This window comes from Adiantum capillus-veneris, chromosome 24 (genome assembly GCF_014529385.1).
Source record: "Adiantum capillus-veneris isolate H3 chromosome 24, ASM1452938v2, whole genome shotgun sequence".
NCBI lineage: Eukaryota > Viridiplantae > Streptophyta > Polypodiopsida > Polypodiales > Pteridaceae > Adiantum > Adiantum capillus-veneris.
The window spans coordinates 4,692,774-4,707,295 of NC_140954.1; the positions used below are offsets into that span (position 1 = coordinate 4,692,774).

A 14,522-nucleotide genomic window follows, 5' to 3' on the forward strand; every position below is an offset into this window, starting at 1 on the left:
TTCTTTGTACTTTTTGTACCGAGACCTGGTATTAGATTCACCACATGTATCCTTTTGGTCTCATAGGTCATTTTGGCCTTTTGAAGACGTTAATGTTACATTTCATTTCATTTCATTTCTCTCTCTCTCTCTCTCTCTCTCTCTCTCTCTCTCTCTCTCCACTATCCGTTTTATTTCAGTATAGTACAGCCCAGACATCAGGAGGCAGGTCACACACCCGTTATACATTTACACTAGAGACTGATTCCGTTTATACAGAGGAGATTTGGGACCGTCTATGGGAAGGCACAACTGGTACAGGCCTCTCAGTGGAGGAGTGCACCACTCTACTGACTGAGACACTGCATGGTGCTGCATCAGTGGCATACCCACACACTCAGCCGGGCAAGAGACGACATTCTAGGAGCATGCCCCATAATAGTTGGTATGATGAGGAGTGTAGAGAGATGAGAGCCAAGCTTCAGAGGGATCTTCTTTTAGGAGTCATCACTTACAGACAATCTCGGATTGCTTCCCAGCGCCTTGTGCGACGGAAGAAGCGAGCTTATCTGGCTCAGATGGAGCGAGACTTATATCAGATGTTCTTGAGTAGGGACTCAGGACAAGCATGGCGACACTTTAATGAGCACTCCCCTCTCCCAGTGATTACCTCACGTGTTGTGTGGGGCCAATATGTGACATCGTTATATACGGTTCCTGGACAGGAACCCCTTTCAGACCCTACAGAGCCATGCCCAGCTACGAGCACCTTCTTTACCACTGGGATGGTACAGAGGGCCATTGACAGGATGAGGACCGAGAGGACATATGATCATGACGGTCTAGTAGCGGAGTAATTTATACATGCTAGGGATATGTTGATGGAGGTTCTTGCAGTGTTGTTCAATCGTGCCATGTGTGAGGTGGTGCCATGTGTGAGGGGTTTACCTGAGACTTGAAGGTTGTCTACTATTGTGTCTATCTTCAAGGCAAGTGATCCTACAGATCCTGGGAACTACTGCACTATTATGGTTGGACACACATTGGTACGGTTGTATGCATCCATTCTTGAGCAACACTTGAGTAATTGGGCAGAGGGTGAGGGTGTACGAGCAAAGGGTCAAGCCGGTTTCAGGAGGGGTTTCTCCACTTTTGATCATATTCTGACACTCAGAGCCATCATTGAGGAGGGCAGGTCACATGGGAGATGGATTTATTGTATCTTTGTGGATTTCTGCAAAGCATTTGACATGGTACCGAGAGCTCGATTGATGTGCAGGAGATGGGGGTGCCCATAGAGTTGATTTGGGGGATTATGGCTTTGTACAGATCAGTGATGGGACATGTACGCACTCTGGAAGGGGTATTTGATTTAGTTCACTCTACTATTGGGATGAAACAGGGCTGCCCATTGTCTCCTACTCTATTTGGTATGTATGTTGATGAGGTGTCTGATTACATTGACAGAGAGGGTGACAGAGGTGCCCAACCGGCAGGGGCGTGGATCCCATTGTTGTTATACGCTGATGATATTGTGCTGATATCTGACTCACCAGAGGGTATGCAATGACATTTGGATGCACTACACAGTTTTGCAGAGGAGATCAGCACCTACTTTCACATATGGTCAGAAGATTGTGGATTATACAAATGTATATACACTTACTTGGGGGTAGTCTTTACTTGGCCGAGCGGTGAGATTTTCTTTGAGAAGAGCAGCAGAGACTAGACTGACTAGAGCTTATGCGGCTTTGGGAGGATTGGAGAGGATGTGTTCGCAGGTTCAGTTTCAAGAACCTAGGGCAAAGTTATGGCTCTTTGATACTTTGGTTGCCTCTACTATGCTATATGGGGTGCAGGTTTGGGGACCTTCTGTAGGCCAGGATGGTTGGAGACATATGGAGAGTCCCTTGGTATCTATGATCTCTCGGTTGATTAGAGCCAAGGCCTCCGTACCGCATGATATCATTCGAGGGGAGTTAGCTGCCCCCCCTATGGAGATTGAGCTGCTTACTAGATCAGTCGCCTTTGTACACAGCCTATGGGATACTACTAGAGATAGATATGCCAGGTTGGCCCTAGAGTCCTCCAGACAGTTACCTCTACAGGGGAATACATCATGCTGGTATGCACAGATGATGTCATGGTTTCAGACACATGGATTCACCATGGACTGTCTGCCTCCTTTTCAGTACTCTCTACAGGCACCCTTGATGTCTCTGACATGGGTAGAGATTACTAGACTCATTTGTCAGGATCTGACCCAGCTGGACACGAGGAGGACATGGATAGAGTCGGTACAGGAGAGACAGAGTTACATTACATATGTCATTGCACAGTGTACTATGAGATACGAGGCTGTTTTCATTGTCTATTCAGAGAGGGTTTTGGGCCTCTATCTAGGGTCGTGAGTTATGAGGATCAGAGACGTCTTGGACTGTATCTACTTGAGTTACACAGGCATAGAGACACTTTACTGAGGAGAGCTGGAGAGAGAGAGTCCCAGAGACAGATTACAGATTTCTTTACACTAGATATTGGACACCCAGAGGAGCAGCCACCATTGCAAAGCTCTGCCCGCACTCATACTACCACTACTGGCATTCTCATAGACCGAGCATTGGAGCTAGGGAGATCTAGACGACCGCGATTGAGGAGAGGAGCTACACAGTATCGACGGAGACTACAATAGAGGATTTGAGCCATACTTTCTCGACGTCCAGAGTGCAGATGAGGATGGATCTCTACCATATCCCTCCCACCCCCCTGCCCCCCCCCCCCCCCCCCCCCCCCCCCCCCCCCCCCCCCCCAACTCCCTTCTCTCAATTTACTACACATTTGTACTGGGCACCTTTTGTATTAGCTGGCACATCCATACAGTTCCAGCTTGTAGTAGTTGTATTTTTTGTTTCAGTTCCTTTTGATTCTAGACATGGTATCAGATTCACTACGCTGTAACAGCTTGGTCTCATAGGTCATTTGGGTGACTACCATAGGTCTATACCTTGCACTTTCCTTCAAGGGTGAATCTGGGCTTATCCTGGATTCATCTGAGTATATATACATTTTGGCCTTTTGAAGACGTTAATATATCATTTCATTTCATCATTTCTCTCCCTCTCCAATCTGTGAAAGTGTGAAACCTAGATCTTCACTATTTCAATTCCGCTGCACCAGACAGTAACAGGCGTGGAGAACCAAGCGAGAAATGAATGGCAACACACTACCAAAAACTACAACAAGCTGAACTTGAATAGAAAAAGAGAGAGAAGAGGAGAGTCGAAATAAAATGGTGGAGTTCCACTTCCAGATGCAGTAAAGACAGGCGCCCCTTTCGGTATTTCTTTCTTTATTGCCAATCACAAAGGTACAACTCCTGAGGGTCCAACTCTCCGCGAGCTCTCACATCTTCTGTGTCTGAGAGTGGCCCCAGGGCATGTTTTTATTATAAAGAGTACATGGGCCTAAAAACAGAGCCCTTGAAAAGCATCAGGTTCTAACATCAATTGCCCAAAAAGCTGGCACTCTAAAACACTTGTGCAAACACCTGCCCAAAAGCTGGCAATATGGAAACCTGCCACATCAGCAGATTTCTGTGATTTGCGGCAGCATGTGACATCAGCATCATTTTCGCCAATTTAGGGTTTATCGAGTTTTGGTCCACTTGCAGGGCGTGTCTTCTAGCAGGGGGTTCCTTGAGGGCCCAACCATGCCATGTCAGCAACTTGTGACAGGCCTCGTGCAAACGTAAATGAATATTTCACTTCATTTCTCTATCACTGTTTGTCTTCTCTGTCCGTTTGCTGCTCTTCATTCCTTCAAGAAACCGATGGCTCTTACAAAGATAAAATGGATGAGTTATCAACACGAGTACAATTATTCATAGAAAACCCTAAAAGTAAAGGATGGGGGCTTATAAAATTATGAAGGGAGGTAAAGAACGGCCACATGCAACTCAATTTTAGATCTGAAATGGCGGAAAAAGGTCCAATATAAAAATATGTCAGAACAAGATGGCCACATTTTGTTTTTGGAGCCTTGTCAAGGTGCCCCCCCAAAAAATGCAACAAACCCTATCCCCAGTGGCAGGCCCTTTTGCGCACGCCCTTCCCAAAAAATTGGAATAAAAATGTGTCAGTGAGATTACAATTTTATAATGATGAGATAACAAGTCCGAGTGCAGGTTTGAATTGCTTCTGAATGGCAAAGTCTGTATCTATGGCTTTTGATGTGCAACGGTTGCCAAATATTACACACTTGTGCATCTTGAGGCAAGCCACAAAATAGGGATGCATGCGCACGCGCACACACAAGTAGAGAAGCAAACATCAATAAATAGAGCAGAAGAGTAAAGAATGCTTTATTGTTTGGTAGTTTTGTGAGACCTCTTGAATAATTTCAAAAAGAGGTTTTTTATTAGAGTAAGAAGCCTTAAGGAGCTCACTTTCTGTCAGAATGCTCATGTGCCTGGATTCATGCCTACACTATTTGTTATGTTTGGACGGTTTACAAATCATTACCTCTCAACGATAGGATCGTATGTGAACTGTGAACTTACTGATGTGTATTGCATTTGGTCAACCATTGATAAATTGCATGGTCAAAGTTCTACAAATGTCCTCAAACAGCAGTCAAACATTAGATGCAACAAATTACTTTTGGGTTTCATTTGACTGAAACTTTGTTTTGTGGACTTATGATAGAAAGCCATCGACTGTCAAAGGCACAAGGGGAGACTTTCAGCAAAATGGTACAACAGGTCAGTGCTAATTTTTTGCAGTGTATGTCTGCATCATAAGTCCTTGTGGCGAGTCAAGCTGCTTGCATCTTAGCCATGTGAGGGGTGCATTGACACAGTTCATTATGATTGCAATAGATGAAAAAGCTGCGATAGCTTGCCATGCATTCTAGTGTTGTCATGCACTGTCTTTTGCAAGGATTTTTTTGGCAAGCAACAGGGATGTCATCAAAACTTGATTTTTTTTTTCCCGAGAAAAAGATCCTTCTGTTAGTTAATGAAACTGCCCATAGGGCTACAACCACCTCTACAATAGAGGGCTACAACAATCATGATGGGGAGACTCTCCCAATGAAAAAACAATATATGTACAATGAGGCTAAATCAAGAGATGGGAGGAGGGAAAAGCCACACAGGTGGACGGTAGTGGGATCTGAGCACACCCTGGACCGTGGTGAAAAAAGGCCGAGGACGCCAGAGTCGCAGGAAAGCCTCTCTGCGCTCCTTCATGCGGTCGGAGCTGCCCTGGAGTCTCTCGAACTGTCCTCTGAGAGTATGGATCAGCTCTAGCCAAAGATCCCGAACAGTCTCTGCTAGTGGTACAGGGCGAGCCTCGAAGATGTGGAAGCAGTGAGCCCGCCAGATGCACCAGAGTGTCAGGTCGCTGATGAGCTCCCAAGACTCCTCTCTCTCACTGCATCACTCCTGTGGAGCAAGCTCTGTAGCAGGCCGGAGTGTAGGTCGACCCCCCTGCATCACTATCATCCTGCTGGTGGAGGATAGCTCAAACTGAAGTGCTGGGCCTGTGAGAGTGGACCAAGCAGCTGTCCCCCAAGTGTACTGCCGAGCTGTAGAAAGAGTTGGCATCAGCCGAAGAACACGAAGCCACACCTACTGTGCCAAAGGACTGTCCCAAAGGCAATGATGCTGCCTCTCCACAAGATGGTCACAAGCTGCACATGCGGCCGAGAGACCACTATGTACAAGCCAGCTTCCAACTGCTGTAGCTCGGTGTGCAACCAGCCCGCCTTGGCTGTCTGGAGTTCCACAACCTCTCCCAAAAAGCTGCCAGGAACTCAGCTGTGAGACTCTCCTCCTGCCAATGAGGTGCTGCAGCAGGACGAGCCTCTCTCTGCGCTGCCAGTATGTGACGTCCTAGTCGAACAATGTACTGAAAGAAAGGGACACCAGGATGGTCTGTTGAGGAGAAAGGGTCCCTCCAAAGCCACTCTCCAGGATCCCACTGTACTCGTGCCAGTGGACAGCTCTCCCAAGCCCACAGTCTCCCACAGATGCCTACCACTCGGATCCTCTGAAAACAGCACTTGCCACCTGTGGGGCCTCTACTACAACTTGGTGTAAGCGTCCCTCACCCTGTAGCTCGAATAAAAAATGGAGGGTATAGTCTCTAAGCAAGCCCGAACTGAGATGAGAACCTCCAGTCGCGTGAAGGCCCCCATCCATCTAGGCGCTGCCGACTCGAGAGGTGTGAGCCACTCAGTTGGTACTGCCTCTGAGATGTCCTGACACATGCTCTGCACCCCTCTCATGCTCTGTAGGCTAAATGCCCTGAAGCTCCTCTGACAAGCCTGAAAACTGTAGCCAGTCACCTAAAGTGCGTGCGGGACCCTCTGCCATGGGACCCCAGGAAACATGAGGCTGACTACCAACCAAGTGGCCTCTCTGAGTGCTAACCATGGGGTTCCAAACAAGGGGCTGTCTCAGGCGCTCCTCCCTGCAAGTAGGCTGACGCTGCTCCAAACCTCTCCACAGTTGCTCCCAAGGTCAGAGCAGACTCACAGCGAAGCGGTCCTCCAATCTCCTGCTCAAGCAAACTCTGCGCATCTGTGTGAAGATCCATCTAGTCGAGGGTCGCCAGGGGCCTCCAGCCTGAGGCACCCTAGCACTAAGCCGCTGAAGCAAGAACTTCTTCCAGGGCTCCTCTCCTGGAAGAAGTCCTCTGACGATAAACTTCCCAAGTACATAGCGGGTTGATCGTGAATGGATCCATAACCAAGGTTATGCTTGTAAAGACCCTCAATGATGAAAATCCATGCATTGTATATAACAATGAGAAACTTGAAGTGGTAGATCACTTCAAGTACCTTGTCCTTGAGGTTCCATCCAATCATAAATGGAAGGATTGTGCAATGCGTCGTTTGGAAGCTGGAAAGAGGGCCTATTATGCATTTGAGAACATGTGCAATGCAGGAGAGATCAAGTGTTGGGCTCTCAAAAAGTACCTCTTTGACACATTGGTGACACCGGTGCTTCTTTATGGAGTGGAGGTGTGGGGTGGAAGCATCGGGAAGTCTACTTCGAAAGAGTTTGAGAATGTCCAAAAGCGTTTTCTCACCAACTTTCTCCAAGTCAAGACACAAACACCCTACATGCTCTTACTTCTTGAGTCCGGATTGCTTCCCATTGAGGTCTTGGGCGTGCAAAGGGTTGTGGAGTACATGTGTAAGACACAACGTAGCCCTTTGCATCGACTTCCTAGAATCGCATATGAAGCAAGTCAAATGGTTCAAAAGACATGCAAGAGCAAAATACTAAGCTCGGGGTGGATGCTTGATATCAAGAAATGGTTTGGAAGATGGGATGCATGTCACTTGGTCAAGGATGCGTCGATCGACTCCCAAGTTAATGAGGCCTTCTTACAACGCCAATGTATCACGGCTTGGGAGAAATCCGGAGGTTCTCGCTTCAGCCATTACACCACACACGTTGCCCCAAACTACAAATCTCTCTTCTTCTCGGAACGAGGTAACCGAACCCATTCCTACATCCTTGAGCCCATCCCGTTGAGTGCGATCCGCACCATTGCCTCCATTCGTCTTAGCTCCCATTCTCTACGTTGCGAGACAGGACGTTGGGGCACTGGCGAGGAGTGTCATAGACTTTGCACCTTATGCCCTCGTCAAGCGCAAGAGAGTGAGTACCACACACTACTTGAGTGCTCAGCTTTTGACCACATTAGGTCCTCTTTTCACCATATATTCAGCCATGATCTCTCCCTACATACCTTCCTCTCCCAACCACGATGTGGACTCTCTATTGCGACGCTCATTTCAGCCATTTTTGAGCATCGAGAGTCACTTATGAACTCCACTCACACCACGTGACATGTTCATTTGGTCCCATAGGCCATATTTGACCTCCCAGGACGATAATAGAACTATCTATCTATCTCTCTCTCTCTCTCTCTCTCTCTCTCTCTCTCTCTCTCTCTCTCTCTCTCTCTATCACACAGGCCCAGTGTTCGGGAAAAATGTGTCTCAGCTTAATATCGTGCCGTTTTCAATTTCAAAAATGCCGGTTGAGGGCAAGGGGAGAAGGAGATATTCTGTCCCCCAAATAGAGAAAAATAGTGTAAAAACCCAAAAAATAAACTTAATTTTCTAAAATTTTCTTCTCAGCTTAATATCGTGCCGTTTTCAATTTCAAAAATGCCGGTTCTCTCTCTCTCTCTCTCTCTCTCTCTCTCTCTCTCTCTCTCTCTCTCTCTCTCTCTCTCTCTCTCTCTCTCTCTCTCTCTCTCTCTCTCTATCACGCCTGCGCAGTGTTTGGGAAAAAATGTCTCAGCTTAATATCGTGCCGTTTTCAATTTCAAAAATGCCGGTTGAGGGCAAGGGGAAAAGGAGATATTCTGCCCCCAAATAGAGAAAAATAGTGCAAAAACCCAAAAAATAAACTTAATTTTCTAAAATTTCCTTCTCAGCTTAATATTGTGCCGTTGTCAATTTCAAAAATGCGGGTTCTCTCTCTCTCTGAGACTCTCTCTCTCTCTCTCTCTCTCTCTCTCTCTCTCTCTCTCTCTCTCTCTCTCTCTCTATCACACAGGCCCAGTTTTCGGGAAAAATGTGTCCCAGCTTTATAGCGTGCCGTTTTCAATTTCAAAAATGCCAGTTGAGGGCAAGGGGAAATGGAGATATTCTGCCCCCAAATAGAGAAAAATAGTGTAAAAACCCGAAAAATAAACTTAATTTTCTAAAATTTCCTTCTCAGCTTAATATCGTGTCGTTTTCAATTTCAAAAATGCCGGTTCTCTCTCTCTCTCAGACTCTCTCTCTCTCTCTCTTTGTATCACGCATGTATCACGCCTGCGCAGTATTCGGGAAAAATGTGTCTCAACTTGATATCGTGCTGTTTTCAATTTCAAAAATACAGGGAGAGAGTAAGGGTGCAGATAACCGGAAGAGAAGGACGCAGTGGGCAGATACAAACAGAAGACAAGTTTAGGTTCGCAAGCAAGTTTTGGAGCACAAAAGTACAGAACTCTAATGGCCCCTTCCTGCAGCTAGAATACTAGCTACACTGCTAATGGAACCAAAGGTTTTCTGCTGCTAATGGGATTAAAAGTTTTTTTTTTTTGACATAAACTCTGCCATATTCCATTCATAGACATTATTGCATTGTGAGCCTCATCAAGTTTTTGATTACATATTGTTCCCTGTCTCAATCGCCATCTAAGCAGATTCCACTTGTTCAAAGTGAACAAAACCACAACTTTTGGAGACTCCCGAACTAGAAAGACCTTAGTACTTAACGGCAAATAACACTGAGGATAGAAACAATTAGAGGAGGAGTGATTGGATTGTAGAAGTTCACGACAATACCCAATTACCAAGACTTAGTGGAGAAAAGATATCTTATAGGAAAGGCGGAAAGTTACAGACATAGCAGAAACTGAGACAGTAACAGAACACCCGTTCTGATGGAAAGATAGTGGGGAGGAGAGAGATGGGACATAGAACCTACAGATGGCGGAATAGTTGCAGACCCTTTACTCAGAGGAGTAATAGCACTTGATTCTGGAGCCATTTACCAGTGGCAAAGGAATGCCTTCCAAAGTGACTAACTGGACAGCCCCCTGTGGCAAAATCTCCTGTACTCTGAAGGGCCCTTGCCAGGCTGGGATCAACTTCTTAGCTTTCTTCAGATACTTAGCTTGATAGAGTAGCACCAACGAGCCCTGCATTATTTTCGTCCTTCGAAGATGGCGATCATGCCACGCTTTGCGACGAATCTGCTCCGCTTGGAGAGCATGTGAAGCTAATCTCCTGCTTTCTTCTAACATTGAGAGTCGCGAGAGGTTTGCTGAAGCACTCCCAGCTGTGACACGAACGCTTCCCACTCTTGCTGAACCTGGATTGAACTCATATGGTGCAATTGCCTCTAAGCCAAAAGCTAGCTGGAATGGGGTGTAGTTAGTGGTTGCCTTGAAGGAGGTGCGATAAGCCCAAATTGTGCCGAGGATAGCTTGAGCCCAAGAGGTTGGATGCAGATGACAAGCTTTCTTAAGAAGCGCGATTAGCACTTTGTTAGTGCTTCTAGCCTGCCCATTTGCTCTAGGATAGTAAGAGCAAGATTTGCGATGAAAAATCTTGTAATTCGTGAGGAGAGTGGAGATCAAGTCGTTGACAAAATGACTACCTCGATCACCGGTGACTTCCAGAGGGCACCCAAACTTGCAAAAAATATTTTCATACAAAAATCTTGCGACAGTGGCGGCTGTGCAGTCGATGGTAGCCACCACTTCGGCCCATTTCGTTGCATAATCTGTTGCTACCAAGAGATACTTACGATTGCCTGGTTGAGCAGATGGAGTAACTGGACCAACAAAGTCCAAACCCCATCTCTCAAAGGGCAACCACGCCATAGATACCTGGAGAGGGCGATTTGATTGCTTGCTAGGCTTAGGCGCACATCGCTGGCAGACATCACAAATCTTGACATGAGCAATAGCATCTCGAAATATATAGGGCCACCACAAGCCCGTTCGTAAGATTTTTTGTGCCGTGATGTGACCTGGATAGTGGCCACTTGTAGGACCACTGTGTGCATCCTCTAGAATGTGGTCTACCTCATGAGGGGAGACGCACCTTCGCAGCACACCATCTGGCTCTGATTTATAGAGCTGTCCACCAATCAAAGAGAATGGTCTAGATTTCAACAAGAGTCTTCTTTTTTGCAAGGGAGAAGCATTCTCAGGATATAGGCCAGTAGAGAGCAGATGTAACACATCTCCATACCATTCTGGGGTTGTGTCCACCTTAAAAAGATGATTGTCAGGAAAATCATCATCAACCCCAGTATTGGGCTCACCTGTGTGTATGCGAGAGAGATGGTCGGCCATGACGTGCCGCTTGCCTGGACTAAGAACTACTTCGAAGTCGAACTCCTGGAATATGAGTAGCCATCTCCACACTCGTCCTGCAACTTGGGATTTATTTAGAAGATAGCGTAGCGCATGATGATCCGTGATGATAGTGAAGTGAACCCCTAACAAGTAATGACGAAACTTTTGTAAAGAATACACCATAGCCAAACCTTCTCTTTCTGTGGTGCTGTAGTTGCGCTGTCCTTTGGTGAGTAGGCGACTTGCATAGTGAACAGGGCGATCCAGGTTGTACTCTTTACTAGGCTGAGTCAGCACAGCCCCCACAGCCAGCTGACTGGCATCCGTATGCACATGAAAAGGAAGAGACCAATCTGGAGATACTAAAATAGGTGCTTCAGTGAGGTGCTTTTTGAGGTATTCAAATGCTTCAGCCTCAGGTTTTGACCATTGAAAGGGTACTGTAGCACTAGTCAGTCGGGTCAATGGTTGAGCCACCTGTGCATACATCCGTATGAACCTACGATGATATCCTGTGTGGCCTACAAATCTCTGAACACCTTTCGGATTGATAGGAGGTGGTAACTTCAAGATTGCCACGATCTTCTCTCGGTCTGGTGCTAAACCTTTGGCAGACACCACATGGTCTAGAAGTGTGCCTTTAGTGACCAAAAAGTGACATTTGTTAGGATTGAGTTTTAGCCGTGCCTCTCTTGCACCCGAGGAAGACAGCAGAGAGCTGAGCGAGGTGTTCCTCTAAATTTTCCACTGGGGTTGAACATTGAGCACCTGAGAAGGTCGAAAAATCGTCCATGAAGATGCGAAGATGATCCGTAAGCAGAGGACAAAAGATGAGATACACCGCTCGATTGAAAGAAGGTGGAGCGTTTTTCAACCCAAAAGACATTCTAGTGTAGATAAAAATACCCCAGGGAGTCACAAAGGCCGTTTTCAGCTGATCACCTGGATGGATGCCCAACTGATTGTATCCACTAAACCCATCCATGAAACTGTACAATACATGCCCTGCTACATCTTCGAGCACACGCTCAGTGAAAGGTGTTGGGAAACCATCTGGGATAGCTACCTTATTCAAAGCACGGTAATCTACGCACACACGGATTTTGTTGGACTGCTTCTTAGGCGCTATCACCATGGGTGATAACCACTCAGAGTGCTCCATAGGTACAATGATCCCTGCCTGTTGCATTTTTTCCAACTTTGACTTGACCGCCTCGGCATACTTCGGGTTAAGCTTGTAAGCTCGGCCTCTTACAGGCTTAGCCCCTTCCACAAGAGGTATAGTGTGGACACCCAATTTTGGTGGGATCCCCTCGAAATCCTTGTAGGACCAAGCAAAAACATCTTTAAAAGAGTGTATTAAAGAGACTACCTGATTGAGTAATGCGGGATGCTCCCATAACCAAGCTGCTAAGAGGACGTGCTGAGGGTTGTCAGGGTCACCCAGGTTGACTTTTTTGACAGGGTCAGGAGGTGTAACTGTGGAGGGTACTTCAGAAGTTGAAACATGAGCTGCCTCTTGGAGCTTCGAGAAATCATGTGCTGGCGTTTGATCGATTGGAAATTCCGCATACTCTTCTTGTAACCATCCAGGCGGAAGCTCATCGAAAGATAAATCTTCAGACACAGACATAGCCGGGTGCTTTAGAGTGGGCGGGGCATCCGACCTGGGAGATGTTAGAGGAAGGGGGGAATCATTGGCGAGTTCATGCAGAGGAGATTTTTTCCCCCTTCGGTGATGTGTGATAGGTTCCCCGAGGCCGAGGGCTTCCATAGGAGGATCATCTGAATCTTGCTTGGACTGGTCCACTGTCTGTTGTAGGACTACTGTCTAGTGTAGGATTTGTGACATCTGTGTCCGCCTGAGGAGTTGGAAGAGAGAGTGTTACCGGCACATGTGAGTTTTGAATAGAGACCATATAGCATGGCATCAAGGCGGTAGCTTCCAACCACTGCAGCAGGTCGTCGTCATACCCGTCAGGGGGGATGGGCTGCTCAGGGTCGGGGTTGGACTGTACTGACAATGAGCTGTGATGAACCACTGGATCCATACCTCCTTCGAGCCGAATTGGTTGCATGGGGGAGCCAGGAGTATGTATCCACATGGCGTCGTTGCCCCAATCATGAAGTGCCTTAGTATGCCTCAACCATGGTCGACCAATCAGCAAAGGAAATCCTCCTTCCACCTGAGGAAGACTGACCACCACAAAATCCAAGCTAAATGCGAAGTCTTGTATCATCAGAGGCACCTTCTCTACTATGCCCACAAGGTAGACTGTCCTTTGGTCTGCCAATGTAACAGTGAATGGAGCAGGGGGGGTAGGCTACAGGCCTAAGGCCAACATAGTAAATTCTGGCATCAGATTGATCCCAGATTCACCATCCACTATGACGCCTGAGAATTGATGCCCAAGAATAGACACAATGAGACGAGGAATTTTATAGTCGGTGAGGGGAGCAGCTGGATATGAAATCATGTAGGACTCCAAGGGCTGCACAGGTAGGTGCCCGCCACTAGGCCCTGCACCAGGGTACAGAGATTGGATGATGGAAAGGGTGTCAGTTCTAAAATTTGCATCAAGTTGAAGCATGTCGTACAGTGACACTTGTTGAAAAGTGTTTTTTAAGATAGACTCTGCTGTGGGCTTGTTTCCTTTTATTAGAGCTTGCTTTGGTATGTTAAGCTTTTGCAAGTCCTCTACTGCTTCGATGAAAGCACCATCAATATCTGATAGAAGCGAGGTAGGCTGGCTCTTGACACTACCTGCTGGTTTGTCAGCTACTACTGGAGGTTGACTCATTTGTGTGACAGGAGATGGAAAGATTGGACCACTAGGGAGGCTGAGGCCAAGAGCAGCTCTCTGTGCCCGTGTGAGCACCCCAGCCGGCTCTTCCACTTGCTTCAACCCTTCTTGAGAGGAAACTACAAGAGTGGAAGGCGGTGCCTGTGGAATGGAGCTTACTGTGATGGAAATGTAAACTCCTGCTGGTTCTGGCTTGTGCTTGCAGATGTGGACGGTCAATGTTTTGGGCAATCCTTACTATAGTGATCCTTAGCTTCAGGGCAATGTCGGCAAGGAGGGGACCCTTCTGGTAAGGGACATTTGCTCTGATAGTGTCCATACTCCCCGCACTTGTAGCACAAAATTGGCCTATTTGAGGGGCGAGGTGGTCTCTGCCCTTGCTGCATGGGACCGGAGGCTGACGTGTAGAAGCTTTCGGGAACTGAAGGAGTACTAGCATGATAAAAGATGGGAGATTTAAAGTTATTGTGCATACCTTGCTGCATAGGAGGTGTTGTCAGCAGAGGTGGCAACGGGTTCTAATGGCCATAGGGTGAGACCATGTTTGATGCAGGTGCTAGCCCTTGTTGGAGAGAAGGACCTAGACTTTGTTGTATTTTCCGCAACCCCTTGATATAATAGCAATCCTTGTCTTCGTGCCCAGATTTTTCGCAGAAGTGGCAATAAGCCCGAAGGGGACAGTCCTGTGGAGGATGCCCTGGAGAGCGACACGAGCTGCACCATACCATAGCCTTAGTCTCTTGTTGAGACCGAAGCTCTTCTAGCTCTCTCTTGATTTGATCCAAAGCCTCAAGATGTGGGGGTTTCTCCTGGCGAAGAGAGATATTTTTCTCCTCTTGAAGAGCACGTTGTAGTTTTA

At 47.0% G+C, this 14,522-nt stretch overlaps 1 protein-coding gene across 1 annotated transcript in view; it reads left to right on the top strand.

The window, feature by feature from the left end:
• The window catches only part of LOC147425867 (4/1 protein short form protein), a 120,604-nt gene that overhangs the window by 49,017 nt on the left and 57,065 nt on the right, over positions 1-14,522 (top strand). The window contains exon 3 of the mRNA XM_086498443.1: positions 4,683-4,738. Within this exon, the coding sequence (XP_086354569.1) occupies positions 4,683-4,738 (56 nt within the window). The remainder of the gene's footprint in view (positions 1-4,682; positions 4,739-14,522) is intronic.